Raw genomic sequence first — 20554 nt, forward strand, 5'->3', positions numbered from 1 at the left:
CTATTACACTCAAACTTGGTGGCTTTAGAGTTTTCCGAATATTCAAAAACTCTTTTCTTTTTGTCTTTCACGTCTCCGTCTTTATTTTAAATATTTTTTCGACACAGCGAATAGTATATAATACATAATATAAAAAAACAACAAGTCTCTCGAGCGTCTCTACGAGTTTCACGAATAGAAACCGTGAGTGGAAAGCAAATGGACACGATGGTGGATGGTGGTGTTTCCTTTGGTTGTTGAGTGAGCATTTCCGCGCAGTTTGACCCCGTTTGGAACGTTTGCTCTCCATATAACTCAGTACTCACGTTTTCATATTATACTCCAGTCTCTACTGGAGTCTGTTTTCTCGGACTCTATATAAAATAGTGTAGAACAATTTTATTTTATTTTCACTTCTATTCTACTCAGAGAATCCAGAGCTCACCACTTCCGAGATCCGAGACATTAACGGTATTCACATGTGATATAAATTCCCCTTTATTTCCGATACATCAGTAGCAATCCGTGAAACAATGTAATGCTTATAACTTGGAGGAGAGTGGTGAAAATACAAGAGGAAGTTAGAGTCGAAATAAAAATAAAGATAAAGATAAAAGTTAAATGATAGGGATTTATTTTATATTGAACGCAGTAACATTTTCTTGAGGGTGTTTCCCGATTACGTCTGCTTTGGATTGGTGTCTTTCGGAGCCAACCATAGTATAGTATAGTATAGTACAGTGTAGTATTTTATACCGAGTATAAGAGAAGCTAAACCTCCCACGGGACATTACGTCTTTACGACTCTCTCATGTAATTGTCGAGCTCGTCAAGTTTTACGATTGCCCGGCACAGCACTAGTACTTACACCAGTATAGTACACGGCAGATTGTCCAAAAGTGCTCCCTCACAACTCCTGCTTCCTTCGTCTTCAGAGCAACGTTTGTGTTGAGCGTTGAGTGTTGAGTAAAAACGAGAAGCTAAAGTAATAAAGAAGAAAAGACTTGCCAGCACTTAACCTAAGTGATTGCAATTCTTCTTTATATTTTTATTTTACTTTTTCGCTTTACTACTTTGGTGTGTTAGTTATTGCCCCGAATTTATTCTCCCCTTATTTATCACATTCTCCTTGTTTCACCGGCGATTATTTTAGTACTTCGTGAAAATAACAAGGATACAGGTGTCGAATGTACGTCGGTTATTGTTTTAAAAAAAGTAAATTACCGGTGTTAAATATAATATTTTACTGACGACAATAAAACCGAATTAGTATTTAGGGGCCAAGTTCGATCGGTTAATTTTTAGTTTTAAATTTTAAAGTTAAGAGAACAAATAACAATTTGAAATTTTAAGAATAACAAATTTAGAGAGCTGTAAATATCGGCAGTTAAATATTTTATTGTTTGTAATAATAATAAAAAATAGTATACGAGGATATTTCCCTTGAACTCTCGAGCTAGTAATCGTAACTGTTGAGTAAGAAAATTTAATGTCACGGTTTAAAAGAGTAACTATCGCTTATCGCTTATCGCATTTTCTGTCATTGTTAACCATTAATATCCAGGTTTATTATTTCGGGCAGTAATATTGCGATACGGTGTTAAAACGCCCATGTCGTGTCTAGTCTTTAAAATATATAAAAATATATAAAGATATATTTAGCCGGTGAACTGTGCCGGGTTCTTTTACGATCTTCATAAAAGACGTTTACAATGCTCGTTGGTACTTGGATAACTTGGTAGAACTACTGTGGTATTCGGGACGCTCGTTAAAACCTCGTCCACTCAAACTCTTCGCCGAGGTCGCAAATGCTATAGAATATATACATATATATATATATATATATATATATATATATATATATATATATATATATATATATATATATATATATATATATATATATATATATATATATTTTACCAGCTAAACCACCAACGGAAACACCGTTTATTATTTTACATTTATATTAGGGGAGGGTGGGGTATAATGGCCCCCCTTCAAAATTTGGTCAAAAAAAAATTTTTTTTTTTTTTTTTTACCAAATTATCATAAATTTGATATATTTATAGATTTTCGAGCTAATATATTATACCTGGGGTATAACGGCCCCCCTTCAAAATTTGGTCAAAAAATATTTTTTTTTTTTTTTACCAAATTATCTTAAATCTGATATATTTATATATTTTTGAGCTAATATATTATACCTGGGGTAGAACGGCCCCCCTTCAAAATTTGGTCAAAAATTTATTTACAATTATTAAATTATTTATTATTTATATTATTAGATCCTAAAAAAGTTATTAATTGTTTGATTAGTTATGATAAATTTTGATAAAACGTAACAAACTTAAAATGCTTAAACAAAACATTAAATGTAAATTATTTACAATTAATAAATTATCTATTTTATATTATTAAATCCTAAGAAAATTATTAATTGTCAGATTATTTATAATAAATTTTAATAAAACGTAACGAAATTAAAATCTTTTAACAAAACATCAAATATAAATTATTTAGAATTAATTAATTATTTTTCACAATAGTGGTAAATATATTCTTCAGAATAATCTTCATTTATTCCCGCACAGGAATCATGGGACCATTTCTTGCAACTTTTGCACTGAATCCATGATTCAGTGGATTTTGAATAAAGTCCATTATAGTAAAGGCACTGACAATCATTTTTTCCATTTTTTAAGCCTTTATTTTAAAATTTTTTTTTTTTTTTTTTATTTGACTATTTTGTGTTTTTGAGTTACTTTCTTCTTAGCTTCTATTTTTTCTTTCATCAAGTTCTTTCACATTTCAGCGGCAATTTCAAATTTAAATCTAGCAGGAGTATGATGATTTTCATGGCAATTGAATAAACATTATAATTATAATTATTTTTTAGAAAATAAAAGATGTTAGGGGCGGAAAGAAACGAGGTGCATTAGGTATAGCAGTTATTTTTCGAATGATAGTGAAATCTAGAGAGTGATGAAAATAAGGAAATACTTTTATATTTTTCACAGTATTTTTAATAGTGGAAAAAAAAATTTTTTTTTTATCATTTTTTGGTGGGGGCCGTTATGCCTCAGAAAAAAATTTTTTTTTTTTTACCATTTTTTGGTGGGGGCCGTTATGCCCCAGAAAAAAAAAATTTTTTTCGAGAATTTTTTCAAAATTTTGGTAAATTTGTTCATCGTAGAGCAAAGGTAAACTAATAAGATGTTGAAAAACCATAAAAAGTAATAATCGGCTTAGGGGGGCCGCTCTGCCCCACCCTCCCCTATATTACTCTTTATACTTATTATAACTATAACAATAATAATCATTTATTTCTCCGAGTGTTTTATTTTTACACTTGCAAAAATTAACTTACAAGACTTTAATATTCAATTAAAACACTCTTACTTTGTAGGGGAATAATTAAATTATACTAAAAATCCAGTAGTAGAATAAATAATTCATCTCTGAATAAATTAATAAATAAATTAATCACCATTGGGATCGCTTGACCGTAAAAAATAAATTTAAATCATAGTGAGTTAAAAAATACTATAAATATAAAATAAAATAAGATTAAGAATAAAAAAAAGCATTAAATATATAAATAGTAGTGTCTAGCTAATAAAATAATATCTTCTTAACTTGTAACACACGATGTTGGAACGTTGTTACACGAGAAACCGGTCTTGAATTCCAATCCTCTTATTTTAGCTTTTTACTTTTTTATACTTATAAATTAAATATAATAAAATAAAATACATAGTTGAGCCGTCTTATGAAAGATATGTAAATATTATATAGATAAATATGTGTATTATACATATATGTAATATGTATGCCTCTTTCCTCTTTCCTCTGGGCCTCTGGCAAAGCGCGGTACGCGATACACATTTATGGATATTTCGCTATTATATATGTGTATAATATATATCCGACACTACATACTGCATACTATATACTACACGTAACGTTTTAAGATGAAAAGTGGAATTGGCATGTATTACCATGTTATATATGACACGTACTAGTACCGAGTTACTGAGCCATGCATTTAATCAATCACGCTTTGCATGAATCATACATTTTCATTGGTATTTTCACGATAACACGTATACAAGTCGTCTGTACATGTACATGTGTGCATACATAATGTATTGACAGACAGACAGATAGACAAATCATACACCAGTTACATAAATACACATTTTTACTCAGCTAATAACATTTATCTGTCTATAATAATCCCATTTATTTTTATTTACAGTATTACGAGATGTCCTACGGACTCAATGTGGAAATGCACAAGCAGGTATGATTTATTTATTAAAAAAAAAAAACATTTTTATTTTTATGTAAATATGTGTTAATAAATAATTAACATATATTAAGCAGCATTATTCAAAGTTTAAATGGAAAAAAAATAAAAATGTCTAACATTCAGTATTAAGGTGTTTTGTTTGTTCGGCTCATAGTCTATTGAATAAATATGTAAACAAGGTAATAACATGCAAATAGCGCCACGGGTTCTTAATCCTGAGCTTTTTTGTTTCTTTTCCTTTAGGAAGCGCTTCATCACGCGATCCTATACCGCAGTAATTTAACATTCCGGAGGCTAAGCTTTCGCTAATAATTATTTGTATTAAAAATTTTCAATTTTTAATCAAACACCTATTTAATAATTTTACAAAATAAAATTCAATGTATATTTTAAATGATGTAAAAAATAAAATGGGTATTAATGAATAAAATACTCGATAATAAATTAAAAAATCTTTAGGAAAAATAAAATTAGGGGTTGAAAGTTTGTGGTATGAGAAGAATAATGGTGGCAAGGGGTAGAATAAATATATATGTATGTATACAGAGGTTGAGAGCAAATTATAGAATATGAGGGTTGAGTTTCTGGCAGGTAATTCAAGGGGATAAATAGCTTTCTTACTCTCTCAGACCCAGTGGTACAACTATTTTTCATGTCGGTCTGTCTGCGTCTATATAACTATGTCTATGTCGTCCGCAGAGTAGAGAACCGGGGTGTGAGGTAAGCTTTTGAGAACATTTAAACTCACCCTTGCTCTACCGGTGGGTCTTTTTATTTCTGTCCTTAACTTTTTCCTTCTCTAATGTATTTTTCCCCGTTCCCGGGTACAATGTACAGTGTACAGTTTTTTTATTATTATTTTCAGACTATCGTTCGCGCTTTCCTCGCATCGCCGCGGTTCCCTTTTTCTTCACGGTATACTCTACAGTACGGTATACTGTTTCACTCCGGTACGCGTCGACGTGCCGAGAATAATGCCGTCGTTTATTGAATATTTAAAAGGCATCCCCTTGCTCCACTCGAGGGCATGTTCATTCTGTTCACACCCTCCGTATTTTTTCCACCGTCCTACCGTTTTATCGCAAATCCGGCCTACCCGTCGATTGCTAACATTTTTTTATCCTTGTTCTTATAATATTTTTATAGAGAAAAAATTTTCCTTTGTATTCTATTTTATTTATTTATTTATTTTTTTTTTTTTTTTTTTTTTTTTGACGCGCTTTATTCCGTACCGAGCTGACGAATAATTAAACTCGATGACTAAATATTTAAAATGGAAAATAAATAAAAAAACGGTTGATAAAATTCATGTCCAGCAACAAATTCGCTAAATAAATAAACGGTCCAAACAGTGGATTACAAGAGCACATGTCCAATGTGCTGTAGAGTGTACGGGGCCGAAATACAACAGTGAAAAATGTTTAAAGAGCGACGCATTTTCCCCGTGTAAACATTGTCCTCATGATAGATAAAAAATAAAAAAGTATAAAATAGAATAGACCGTTTTTACGATTCAATAGAAAAGGGAGAATAAAAATAAAAATAAAAATAATAATAAAAAGGTTTTAATGTAAAGTGTACCGATGGGTAAATGGCAGTAGAGAAAAAGACCGGAATTACATTGAAGCTGAATTACGAGTGAGGTGTTAAATTTCAATGGTATGATATTTTATAGTATCTAAAAAGTGTATAAAAAAATGATGAAAAATATAAGCTCGGTATAGTATGGATTAATAAAATTCACGCATGGAAAATAACGGCAACCACTACGAATAATTTGATTTTGTTTTGCACTCGATCTGACCTCTGGCTCAATCCTCGTGTCCCCTTCTTCCAGTCTTTATTTATTTTTTTTTTTTTTTTTCAATTTTTATATTTTTTTCCTCCTCTTTACTTGCCCCAGCTCGCTCTGGACTGCGCTGGAAGCTGGCTCTGTGTCTATTTGCGCAATAATTCTCATTTCGTCTGTCCCGCTTTTCCAATTTGCTTTTCCGCTATTCTCTTTTCACGTGCTTTTTTCCAGATAGAGCGCTGCTAGCCACGTTCTGCACCCGGACGTTTCAGCCACTCATTATTCATTTACCGATTAAACGAGCTCATGCGCAAAAAAAGCTAAATATATACCCCTCGATCAATACTCGCAAATTCCAATCTCTTCCTACCTTACTTTTTTACCTTTTTCTATTCTATTCTATTCTATTTTTATTTATATTTTTTTACCCCTTGTGATTCTTGCCAATTTTTATTTACTCGTTTTCCTTTTATTTTAATATTTTTAACAGTTTTTTTCATTTATTTATCCTCTGTTTTCTAATATCGGGGAATAAAAAAAAAAAAAGACCAGAGGAAATGGCTAAAATTCAAAACGGTGATAGGGAAAAAAGGAATATAAATACCTGAATCGAGTGTACAGTGGATTCTCTTTTGAATTGATGAGTCCAAATGATTGGAGGATGAAAAAATTTAATTTTGTATTTTTACACAAAAAAACAAGTACCATTGGAAAAAAATGATTAAATATTAATTCAGAAGTCATAAAAATCCGTTTAATTCATTCAAAATTAAATTTATTGCCCTTCAGAACTTCAATATCATATTATAAATTTTTTACGTATCATATTAATTCAATATTTTTTATAAAAATTCATTTGATGTCGGTAAAAAATTTTTTCATCACTTACCAGATATTTTCAATGTTCTTTATCCCCTTTATGAAAAGAATATTCATTAGGGTGTTTCAAAAAAAGACGAATTTTTTTTTTTTCTTTTGGTGTCTAAAAATTGATAGTATACCTAAAAACAAAAATTTTGGCGCCCATGTGAGCTCTTAATATCAATAGTAAGATTTGCCTGTATCCATTTCTTTATTTTCCATTTAAATAACACGGGAAAAATTTTTTTTAATTTTTTAATTTTTATTACTTTGGAACGGTTCATCGTAACAACAATCTGAAAAATGATATTAGTAGGAAATTTTACGCTCTACAAAAAACGTTTGAAGACCAAAGTTCCTCAGATTAACGGCTTCAAAGATATCCGCGGTCAAAGATAACACTAATAAAAAATTTCAAATATTTTCCAATAAAATTACAAAAAAAATATCACATGCTATATTTTTATTATTTTTATGTTAAATTACTTCAATTCCGTTAACCTGAGACTGTAAACTTTTTTACTAATTAATTCAATACTTAACTCACGAAATGCACTAATATATAAATATAAACGTTAAAAATGTCACATAAATGATTTTTTGGTCTTTCTTATAACAAATTTATTTTATATTTTATAAAATTTATAAATTTTTGTAAGAGGAAAATGTAAAGTTCCTTATTACACAAACTCACCAAACACTCATCATTGCATATTATTCAAAATAATATGAAAATTCTGTAAATACGTTAAATCAATTAAATCTACTATAAAACTTGATCAAATGTTTTTTATTTAAAAAATATCAACAGAGCTTTATTTAGCTCTGTCGGTACAGAGTATTATACTCATTTAATTTGAGTGTTGTAGCTAATAAGCTCTGTGTTGGTAAGCCTGGTTGTTCGGTACTAACTTCATTTAGTTGCTTTGCTCTCAACGCTCTCAACAGAAATGGTGCGTGTGTATTAGTAGAAAAGGCTCTTAGTAGAAAACTGTTGTACTTGCCATGCCGACACCATATTTTTGAAATTGTTCTTCGAAGTGCATTTGAAGTATACTGGCCTGCTTCGTCTGGCTCAAACGTTCCAATTTATCAGAGATTTAAAAAGAAGTGGGATGAAATTGACCAATCAAACTTTACGGCTGGTATTTGTGACAAAAAAGTTTTGGAAGTAATAACACCAATCAAAGATAAGATTTTGAAATTCGTTAATAATCAAATAGAAGTAAAATTTTTTAATCCAGCGCTGAAGAATTATTAACTGATGTTAAAGTGGAAAAGAAAAATGTATAAAGTTCAGTATAATTGAGGAGCTGATTTTCAAAAGGGTATCTTTTCATATTTTAAAATACCAGTTTTCTGAACTTTTAAATACTAATTACTTTGAGAATTATAAACATTTATAAATGAAAATCGAATTGCAGCTTCATAACCGATTGCACTTTATAGCTAAATTAAAAAAAGTTCAATACAAATATTTATAATTGAAGATAACTAGTTTTTTGTCTCGATTAATCAAAAATCAAAAGATACCCTTTTGAAAATAAGCTCCTCAATTACCAATTTTACTCTGATTAATTAACTTGCCGTCGTGATTAAAAATATTGAAAATCAGTTTCACATGACTGTTATACTTTCAATCATCTTTAACGATTAAAATTGCGTTTGTAAAATATTTTACAACTTTTACCTCACATCAGTTAATAATAATTAGTCTTCTCAACTTTGAAATTGCGATATAATCAATTTCATTTTGACTTATAACTTTTTTTGTAGATGGATCATTGTCGAGACGATTACCGTGAACTTCTGGAATTATCATTAATATTTTTGGGTACTCCTACCACAAATATTACATTTAAGCATCCTGGAGCGGTCCATCATGCAAGGTGGATGGCTAAAGCAATATATAGTTTAAAAATTTTTTTATTCAGAAATGAATTTCATCTTACTAAATCGGAAATAGATGGATTACGAGAACTTTGTTTATTTATCATAATATTCTATTTAAAAGCTTGGTTCACTGCGCCGTGTGCTATAACAGCACCTAATAATGATTTAACTTTGATTAAAGAATTAATTTCATATGAAAGATTTAATAATAGTCTTTTACAGACATGCTCACAAAAATTAGCCGATCACTTGTGGTATTTAAACAACGAGCTGTCTGTTTTATCTCTCTTTGATAAAAATGTTTCAGTTGGAACAAAAAAAAGAATAGTTCATGCTCTTAAAAACTGTAAAGCCAATGAAACTACAACAAATCGCTTTATAATAGATAAGAAAAATTTAGAGTCATTATTAAATAAAGATCTTAGTCAATTTATGTCTATGAGATCGATTAATATATTTGAATCGTTTGATTTGTCGTATGAGTTCATTGATGAGGATGTTACTTTGTGGCCTCAGAATCCGAATTTCTTAGAAAACTTGTATTTCGGGAAACTTCAAGTTGTGAATGATGTAGCAGAACGCGGCGTGGCATTGATAGAGCAGTATAATCGATGCTTAACGAAAGATGAAGAACAGCTTCAATATTTGTTGCAAGTAGTGACAGAACATAGAAAACAATATCCTAATTGCAATAAAAGTAATTTTATAAAACTGTAATATTTTCAAGTTGAAAAATTGTTGTAACAAGTTGTAAATATAGTTTTTTGTTATAAAGAATTAATTGTTCAATTAAATTTCTTAATATTTAGTAAAAAAAAAAAATAAATTTGTTATAAAAGAGACCAAAAAATAATTTATAAGATATTTTTAACGTTTATATTTATATATTAGTGCATTTCGTGAGTTAAGTATTGAATTAATTAGTAAAAAAAAAAGTTTACAGTCTCAGGTTAACGGAATTGAAGTAATTTAACATAAAAAATAATAAAAATATAGCATATGATATTTTTTTTGTAGTTTTATTGGAAAATATTATAAATTTTTTATTAGTGTTATCTTTGACCGCGGATATCTTTGAAGCCGTTAATCTGAGGAACTTTGGTCTTCTGACGTTTTTTGTAGAGCGTAAAATTTCCTACTAATATCATTTTTCAGATTGTTGTTACGATGAACCGTTCCAAAGTAATAAAAATTAAAAAATTAAAAAAAATTTTTCCCGTGTTATTTAAATGGAAAATAAAGAAATGGATACAGGCAAATCTTACTATTGATATTAAGAGCTCACATGGGCGCCAAAATTTTTGTTTTTAGGTATACTATCAATTTTTAGACACCAAAAGAAAAAAAAAAAAATTCGTCTTTTTTTGAAACACCCTAATATTCATATATGTATAATACATAGAGTCATAAACGGTATAGGCAGTAAAAAAATTAAAGTTACTCAATTCGGTACATACTTATTACACATAAAAAAGTGTGCCAGTAAAAAATTACGGCTGGAACCCGAAACTCCTGAAAAGCTTTTTACGAGTCGGCTGGTAGGTACGTAAAGTATACGTCAACTATAAGGGGGCACGGGTCTGTACCCAGGGTTCAATAAAATAAAAACCGAGCAAGAGGGTAAGCGGAAACGAGGCGCCGGAGAAAACATTCCTTGTTCTACTATTCGCTCTAGTCTAGAGTCTACTGTTGGTGAAAAAATTCTACAACAGAAAGCTCGAGTTTTTTATCCCAGCAGCAGTGTCAGAGCTTTTTATACCTCAGTGTGTGCATGTAAATGAGACATATTAAACCCAACGACAAAACTCTGGGGATTGACTCCCTTTACAGCTCTCTGAATAGGGGAGCAAAGAGAGCAAAAAATAACTGTCTGGTGAAGGAAAGATGTAGCTGGATCGCAATGGAGATAGACACCAAGTAAAAGTATAAAATGAAATGAAAAAGAAGGAGCCGAGTAAAGCGAGAATCCACTGCTTGAATGTGTCATAAAAGTCGTCGTGAAATAAAAAAATAAATATGAATATGGAGCCAAGTGGTGGTGTATAAGATCGCGTGTGTTATGGGTATTAGTATGGGAAACTGATAAAGTTACTCAAACAGTTGGCTGTAAAAAATATGTATTTTATCAGCATCGCTTCTATAACTTTCAGTCGGCATTGAGGTAGGACGGATTACGAATGTTGAGATGATGCAGATACGGGGGATGAAAATGAAACGAGAATCTGTGGGACTTAAAAATCCAGTGTGGTTAACGCTGTATATAACTCTCGTATGTGTATTTTATACATTTACATACAGATATGATGATGAGGATATGAGGATGTATAAATATGTCTGGGGGAGGCTGGAGCATGAGAAGTTTTATACGTTATGCATACAGAAATGAAATAACTCGGATACGTGGAATATTCTGCGGGTTTATTTAATTGAAGTTGCGGTTTTTTCTGATGAAAATAATGGAATTTTAACAACGATATAGAAAAATAGTATGGTCAGGTTTTTTTTTTTCTAAGAGATTTATATTATATTATATTGAAAATATATATGAATTTATTTTTGTTCCATTGGAGGAGAATTAAAATCAGAGTAATTTTTTAATTAGGAAACTTTATGTTATATCTTATATATCCTCATTCCTATACTTAATGAATGGGTAATTAAGAAGCGATATTTTTTAACAGTCAATTAATTCCTGAGAATCTAAACGCTCCCTCGGAGTTGAAGTTTTATTCCCTAGTTTATAATTCATTTAAGTTTACCCCAACAAACCGTTGAGATTCTCGAAGACTTTATAAAATCACTTGCCCAAGAAATTTACTCGGAGAATTCACGGCAAAGCACAGTAGAGATAGGAACTCGGGTGTGTGAGTAAATAATAAATAAGGGAGCATTCACGAGTGACAGAACTGTGGTGTGAGAGTGATTTTGTTTGGTGAGGACATATCAGTCAGAATAAGTGTGCGGGAGAACGTAATAAGGCACCGAGAGACGAGAGTTTGCATTTTAGTATGGGAGTTGCTTCAATGGGTGAATGGCTGCGGTATTGTGAGTCTTGAGTATGTAAATGTTCATATATATATAGAGCGAAATAGGGGTGACGAAGCAAGACCAAGGCGTCAACGCATTAACGAGGGGCCTGTATATAATATTATACATCTCTTTCTCTTGAACATTTACATGAATACGTACATATATACGTACACATATACATTCACCCAATTTGCTCGTACACTCTAACCCTTACGCTGTCGGTCTTTATTGCTTATTGTCGTAGCGACTCGGTATTACAGAGTACAGAGTGGAAAGCATACATACTACTACAGAGCCCGACGCTAATTTGTGTTTTGCGGAGAGCCTCGGGCAGAGAGTAAATGCAAGAAGACGAGGACAGCGACAAAGACGACTGAGAAATCGAGCTGGCTTCGGGATGGGGGATGGAAGATGGGAAATGAGGAAAGAGAGAGGAAAATTTACCACCCCGTTGTAGCACAACCGTCTTTCCGCCTTGTTATACGCGACTGGTGAACGCCACCGTTAATTACGTCGTACATTAAGTAGGTTCCCCGAGGACTGCCGAGTCGCTTAAAATTATTACAAACTTGCCTCCTGCCTCCTACACTCTACTATATATTTACACCGAAGAGAGACAAAGATAGGTTTGCGGTGTTACACCCACTCTTGCTCTTATATTCACTAATAATTTTAAATGTATACCTTATACCTATACACTTATTCTCATTGTTTGAAAGGTAAAACTTTCCTCGGTGAACACACCCACCAACCAGTTTGAAATATTACTGGTTAGTTGTCTACAAGAGCTCTGATTATTTTATAAACTAAGATTAATCCGGTAATTAAACTCGTCCAAGTATTACCAAAGTTTTGTGTTTTATACCCACCCGGAATTTTAGTTCCATCATAACCATAATGCTAGTCATTGTGAAATTATTATCAAAAGGCGCATTAGATAAGCGATTGGAGAACCGTCTATCGAGTAATATATCCGATGAATGTGTCAGCCGAGACCCAGTCCAACAATAGTTACAGCAACAACAGCACCACCGGAGTTAGATAGCGAAATACATACTGGATCTAAAAGCGGAAAGCTTTGGAGCAACCTGGCCAATAATTGTCCCGTGGGTGGATCACAGCATACAATACTGACACACACACACACACATACACACATGCAGACATAATACTATCTACTCTCATTCCCTATTCTCTGTATGCTCTCTAGTCTGGTGTGTCTGGGTTTCATGGTATAACTATGCTATGTAGGTTATAGTTGGTATAATAATGCTGCTACTGCTGCTGCTGCTGCTGCTGCAACATGTATCAAGAGGTGGTAGTGCCCAGTGGCAAGTCCGATAATGTTTAGCGCAATCAGCGATAATGGCGGTGTATGGTGCGTTTAATCAAGGTAGTAGCCCGTTGTGGGTTTGCGGTTCCAAGCCAGAGCTACGGGTTTGCGCGTCAGAGTGTTCTAAAGGAAAGGGCTGGTTGGTTGGCTGGCTGGCTGGCTGGCTAGTTGGTTGGTTGCCTCACTGCCAGCCAGAGTTGGCTCCAGTTGAATCAGGGGCGAAGCCTTCATATCACCACCATTACTATCAACCAACTACAACTACAACTACAAGTATAACAAGAACTATAACAACTACAACATCGCTACTAATAGCATCACCCTCGGTGTTAGTGATGCCAGTACACTGGTACATGATGCATACTGGTTTGTCTGAAGCACTATCTGTGTGGGGAGGTGAATAGGAAGAGCCAAATGGCTGAGAGGCAAAGAGAAACTTGGATACATCAGGTGGGTTTAGTGGTCACCAGTGGACTCTCACATCGCCTTGACCAGAGAGTGACCACACTCGGGTGGGTGCGAGCCTAGTCCAACCGCATCCACCCACTCACACTTAGATTCTGATGCTTTAGTTACCAGCTACAATCTACAAGCTACAACCTACAACCTACCGGATATCTCTCGCTCTATTCCAACATCTACTTTCTCTACTCTCTATCTATTCTCTTGATCAGACTTTGCTCGTTGTGTATACTGTATACGAGTTGTTGCCGAGTTTAGACCAGAGTACAACTAGTGCATTCGTATTGGTGATAACATTTCCAACGGTTTTAAGCCGCAACTTAACAATGCACCCAAATCAACGATTTACTTCAACTACAACTATACAATATGGTTTCTATTTCATTCATCAGCACTAATTACGGCTGTACGAACAACCGAGTCAATTAGGATGGCCCCAGTTAAGAGAATCTGTTAAGGTTTTTTATGATAGCATCTTGATAATTAACTACTGCTACTCTACGGATTGGACTGCAAGTACTAAATTAACTCTATGATTTTATCTCGAGGATTAAAGGGATTTTGTCATATTAATAGAGCCGAGTAGACAATGGGAATTCAATTTCATTGCAATGGTTAGATAGATAATAATTTATGATTGATTGAGTCCCAAAGCGTGTAACGACCAAAGTTGAGTTCCAAAGCGTACGACAACTTGAAATTGTAGATTATTAAAAATGTGAGTTGAAAATTAGAAATAGAAGAAGGATCTGACGGATATATTTATCTGCGTTGGTTAGTGAATATTACCAAGCCTATGAACATGAGGATGTGGTTCTTGGTCAAGCCAAAAGCATCGTTCGACTGGGCAAGCCACTCTCGATGCTAGTCAGTTGCGGTTGAACACGCGGCAGTGAGCAGAGTGCAGAGAGCAGAGTTTAGTTTAGATATATATATACACATAAACGTACAAAGTGTGGTGAGAATGTATGGGTGTATGTGTGTGAGTAAATGGTATCAAATCGTGCAAACCCGTTAACGTGGTTTCAGTGAGTCTTGCTACGCTCGGTCGATTAACCAGCGGCCATCTGTTTATTCACAACATTATATGCTGGTGATCTTGTCGCAAACGTCAATGTCAGAGAGTAAAGCAGAGTTGGTTCTCTTGTACTATAATCTAACTAGCTGTGGAGCAAAGGTTTGGATTTAAATAGGGACGAGGCAGTTAGCAAGTCTAGCGTGGAGCTTGTCAGTATGTATTAGACTGTAAAGGCAATCCCGTTGTAAGTGGTGTGTACCTTCGATCTAGTGGTATTAGTTGAGTCTAGAGTATAGTTTATATCGTGTTCAAGGACACCCCCTTATTAGCGATATCACCAGACGATCAGGTACTGCAAACCCTCATCGTCTTCCGCATGGAAGGAGTAACGTTCAATATCCATGATTACCCTTAATTCGCCGGATCCCAGTGAGCGAACCTAAGATAATCGATCATTCCTCGTTCATGCGAACATCGTGTATACCACTCAAAAGCTCTTGTATCTCGTCAATCTTGACATCGGCCAATCATTACTCCCAACACCAGCACCAACAGTGTAACCTATACTTGACCAAGACTATACATTGTCATTCAATATTTAATTCATACCAAAGTTATAAAAGATGTACCGTTCGGGTCGTAGATGTCATTACTTCCGACTACCCTATTTCCTAAGCCATTGTAAATATCCTTGACATTATGCAAATACTTGACCTTTTACGGAGAGTAGTTTGACCCTCTGAAATATCCAACACAATGTGTCGCTTCGTCTCAAATATTAAAGTCATCGAGGAGAATAGCAAGCCTTAGGGTCAGCGCTGCACACTCACACTGTACATATTATACAGGACCACTATAGATCCATATAGCCAACTAGTAAAGTAGTATCTCAAGTAAGTAAAGTGCTGACGAAGCACTTGGCTGTTCAAATATCCAAACACCAAGGTTTTTCGCTGTCTATCGGGTGGGTCTCTCGTACGTTTGCAATCGCTCAAGGACCACTTACAACCACAAATTCAGGACGTCATCACCCTTTTGCTTATTCTTCTTCTTGTTCGTATCGATTTTATCTACATGACAAGAGATCACTTTGGCTTCTGGTTCTCGGTCTATTATTTTTCCCGTTCGAATCGACAACCACACACACTTTGTTGACTAACTGAAAAACTCTGAGCAATTGCGATAGAAATAATTTCCGATCTGTGATCCTTGGTACACAACAACTACAACTACGGCCATTACATCATCCCCTTTTGGGGATGTATCGTGTATCTCTGTTTGAATGTCAGCGTTGTCTACATATACCCTTCGGTGCTTGCTTTGTCAACTGTCTCTTTAGAATGGTATACACATCGACATCGACCTACAATTGATTGATTCTTGTTTACCTTTGAACCTTACTACATAATAGTCCATTCTGGTTCTGTTCTATTCGATTTCATAGCGAGTCTGGTCTCTCAACTCCAACTCGAACCCCGAGCACCGTCCTAACTCAAACGATGACAACGGGGACACGGACAACTACTGTTTCATGTTTCAATGAACCTACTGTGTCGACTGCCAGTAAACTCTGATGCTGTTTGCTTGATGCTTGATTCCAATGTCTCTCAAAGTCCGATTCTCTGATGAGATGTCTGTTAGTCCAGAAGCAATTTACTGATTTCACCGTGCTAATGAGATTCACTCTAAGACATTCTCGGCTACTAAATTCAACAATCACCGTTTTAAACTCAAATATAAATATCTATCTCCATTCGCGATTCCCGATATCAATAAAACACAAGTCAACATAATATTTCTCTTTTATTTCTTTCTCTATCTTTCCATTTTTCATAGACATATCTATATATATTTATCAATCTTGTAAAATAAAAGCTACAAGAACGAAATAACTTTTCTCGGGAACATATATCCGACTTTATAGCATTGGTATTGACGGGAAGAGTTACAAGTGGAAAGAAGAGAACAAAATAAATAAAATAAAAATAGAAATAGAAAAAATATATATAAGTTTATAAAATACTTGATAATACTACAAGTATCGGGATTCTCGAGGGTTTTTTTTTATTTTTATTTTTTTTTCCAGTATTGGATTATCGAGGTATCTCTTGAGGTATCGACAGCCGTAGCAGTAGACTTTTGAGTAATGTCTACATATATGTAATATAACTTTTATACATATGGGTAATAGGAAAAAGTATGAATATAAGGAGGTATATAGTGATATAATGCATACGTATGGGGATAAAAAGATGAGGGTGTTGTGAGTTGGGAGGAAAAGAGGAAGAAAAAGTTAAAAGAGGCGTCGTGGGAGCATTCAGTTAACGTCACCGTTTTACTACAGCTAAAGAATTTTATCTTGGTTCGTTGGTTTGCATTTTCATGCCACGCCTCTACGCCAGTTAACGTTTAAGCCCCTATTCCCTATTCCCTACCTATAAAACTACCCCTACATTACTCTATAGTCGAGTGCGGTTAACCTTATTCTACACAATGCTCCAAGCACTTTAATGTATTTAAACTTTTTATTGTCATTTATATTCTAAATAAAATTTTCATCCAGCTTAAAAAAAAAAAATACATTGCATTCAAAGTAAACTTTTATTTACCAGAAAGTGTTAAAAGACGGAAGATTTTTTTCTTTTTTTTTTTTGGTGCCGAACAAAAGCAAATAAATTAATAGTCCAGTAGGTAAAGAGTCGGTTTATTGGAGTAAGACGTGAGACAAGAGACCAGGAAACGAGCCTTCCTGAAAACAGCTTTGCTACCCAGATAAAAATAAAGAAAATGAGTGAAACTCTGGTCTGCTCTAAAAAAGAAGGAAAAAAAAGTGAGCTAGGCCCTTTTACCTCACAACTGACTCACTCATCCACCCTTCAGCTTACTCGAGAGCACTTGAACCCCATTCATTATTTTCTTGGTTACCTCTCTCGCCCGGGGAAAACTTCTCGGGAACGCAATTACGTCTGCAGCTGCTCCCCGCCTCCTCGATTCTGCAATCTTCCCTTCTCACTCTCAAACTTTTCCTCCCTTTTTCCTATTTTGCTTTTTTCCACGGTTAAAGCATCCTGTCTAGCAAATAGTATGAGTAAAGTCAACTTATCCGTCCAAAGGGTTTAATATTTTAAAAGTTTAAACAAAACTCGGCTTCTCCAGTTGAGTCTAACATTATTTTTTCTCCCTCTTATTTTTCTTTTTTTATTATAATCAGAAGCTTAATGACTGGGGGTGAGGTGACGAGTAATTAAAACGAGTCATATCCCCTTTATTTGAGAGACTGAAACCGAGGTTTAAACCTGGCGCCTTGAAAACGTATCTCCTTAGCAGACAGAACCCTAAAAACCCATTCCTCAGCCCCTCACATCTCATTCTTCACTTTACACTCTCATCCTCACCTTTAAAGTTATCGCGAGATTGAACGTACGCCCTTTTCCGCCTACTCAAACCATTACTTGAAACTCGTTGTAGTCCCAGTAATTGTTAGAGTACTAGTGCGAGTATGAGTGTGTGTTGTGAGGGTGAGAATGTCAGGAATTTCAGTGGCTGCGATATTTCAATTAGCGTTCACACCCCAGTGGTACTCGACGCCTCGAGCCGTAGCTCGTTTAGGGGTGACAAAATAAAAGAAATAAAGACGCCTGCTGCTGGTGCTCGTAGTGGTAGATGGTGTGATGGCGGTGATGTTGAATGTTGATGGAGTATATACATACTATACCCTGCGTATTATATAAATGACGAGGGGATTACTTTGCCAGCTTGTTAATGATCCCCTGACATGCTATGTGGTACACGTGAGTTGTTTGGTTAGTTATTATCATTACCCTTACTATTGTTATTATTATTTGTTATTTATTTTACATACCTTATAAATTAGTAACCAAAAGAGGGTAGACATTAGTCTAATTGGTACTAATTATTATCAACAAAAAAGAGATTACTTTTTTGTCGAAATTATAAGGTATAATATTGATATTATAATTCAGATATTGACAATTTCCTGATATTTCTTTAGAGAAGGAGTTTTTAAATATTTAAATATTTAATACTATTACAAATTGAAATAAAATAGAGTTCGTTTTTTTTTGTCAGTAGATGTAAAGAGTAAAGAAAAAAGTAAATGTTCTGAAGTGGTGAACGAAAAGCGGCTTTTCGTGGCACTTTAATTGCCGTGAGTTTAGTAGTAGTAGTAATGGAAGCAGGAGAGTTAAAGTAAAAGAGAAATAAAATAATAAAAAAAAAAGCTCGACGGTGTCTGAGTAATTCTATTAGTCGTCTGAAGATTGAATCGTCGACGAGATGGTTTTCTCGTCGCTTTCTACGTGCTTTCGTTGTTTTAATCCAATTTCTACTGTCTGCTTTTTATTTTACTTCACTTTTTGCTTCATCTCGTGACAAATTTCACCACAAACTGTAAATAACTCTCGCATCTTCTCAATTGAGTGTTTTTAAATAATTACTTGACAGCTTTTTGTTACTTTACCTCTCTTATACTATTTTTAAATTAATTTAAAGTTTATCAAAGTCGACAAGTCATTTTATAAAAAATGAATTTCAAATATAAGTTTGTAAAATTATTAGACGAGCGGTAGTATCATTATTATTATGTTTAAAATAAATGGTTTACGGTGTAAGTAAGTAAGTAAGTAAGTAAGAGAGTAAGAGTGTGAGAAATGAAGAGAGGTTAAGAGATGCGGTTGACGTTGAGAAATTGACTCTGGTACTTGGTTGATTCAATTTGGTAGCTCGTCTTGCTTTGATATCGAGCTTGATTGCTCCTTGCGGGCGGGTGTCCTACACTCAACGTCTTGTCGTTTGCACTGAAAGCTTTTGTGCATCTCTCACGACTATTACTACCACCAGCATTCTCATCTTCGTCTCTTCTCTCAACTCTCTACTCTCTACTCCTTAACCCTCATCTACCACTACTTGACTAGTTCAACAGACTCGAGATGTATTGACCTCAATATTAATTCACTATTTGTTCTTTGATTTTACAGACGGAGATTGCCAAACGGTTAAACGCCATCATCGGGCAAATCTTGCCATTTTTGTCACAAGAGCATCATCAGCAAGTGGCCAGTGCTGTCGACCGCGCAAAACAAGTCACAATGACCGAATTAAATTCAATTATTGGCGTAAGTATTTTATTTAAAACCGTTCAGTGTCATTAAAACCATCAAATCAATCAACTACTCACTTATTCACTTATTCACTCATCATTCACTCATTCATTCAAAACGACAATAAAATTAAAACCAATTACCGATTACCTATTTTATTGAATTCCATCAAAATTGTTTTTCATTTTCTCGATAATTTTCACCAGACAATCATAAACCAGACAGACATTAATTAAAACACGTTGAGCATATAACTATATACACATTTAAGTGTATTTCATCTTATTCGAGCATAACTATCTCCTTCTCGTTAAGAGAAGAGAAGAGAATCTCTTACCGCCTCATCTTCTCAATTGGTTGTTCTACTCGCAAATCTGAAATTCTCCTCAATATTGCTCTCGAGCACTCAATTTCCTCCCTATTAAGCCGGCGGGTTCACTTCACCATCACCCAAGACCAGACTCGACATATTCCTTCTTCCCTTGTTCGTTCATCTCGGTCCCTCACACTACCCATAATAGTATAGATATAGATATATCTATCCATCCGGTCTTTCTGGTGTCGCCACCGCCAACCAACACCGACACACGAATCTCCTGTGAATCTTATCATTCACAGTGAGAGAACATCTCTCCAGCCGACGTGCTAACTTATCCTCCTAGTAAACTCTACCAGTTGGATAGATTATAGTGTTATGGTTCTGTATGCTCAAGCACCAACTAATCAGCATTCCTCGCTCACCCGCTCCGGA

General features: G+C 34.1%; 1 protein-coding gene across 8 annotated transcripts in view; it reads left to right on the forward strand.

Moving 5' to 3' along the window:
• Positions 1-20554, forward strand: part of LOC123259329 (protein groucho-like) — a 53111-nt gene that overhangs the window by 13777 nt on the left and 18780 nt on the right. For all 8 annotated transcript variants that reach the window (XM_044719701.1, XM_044719697.1, XM_044719698.1 and 5 more), the window contains 2 exons: positions 4241-4285; positions 19681-19818. In XM_044719701.1, the coding sequence (XP_044575636.1) occupies positions 4241-4285; positions 19681-19818 (183 nt within the window). The remainder of the gene's footprint in view (positions 1-4240; positions 4286-19680; positions 19819-20554) is intronic.

The sequence above is a fragment of the Cotesia glomerata genome, linkage group LG2, assembly GCF_020080835.1.
Source record: "Cotesia glomerata isolate CgM1 linkage group LG2, MPM_Cglom_v2.3, whole genome shotgun sequence".
Classification (NCBI taxonomy): domain Eukaryota; kingdom Metazoa; phylum Arthropoda; class Insecta; order Hymenoptera; family Braconidae; genus Cotesia; species Cotesia glomerata.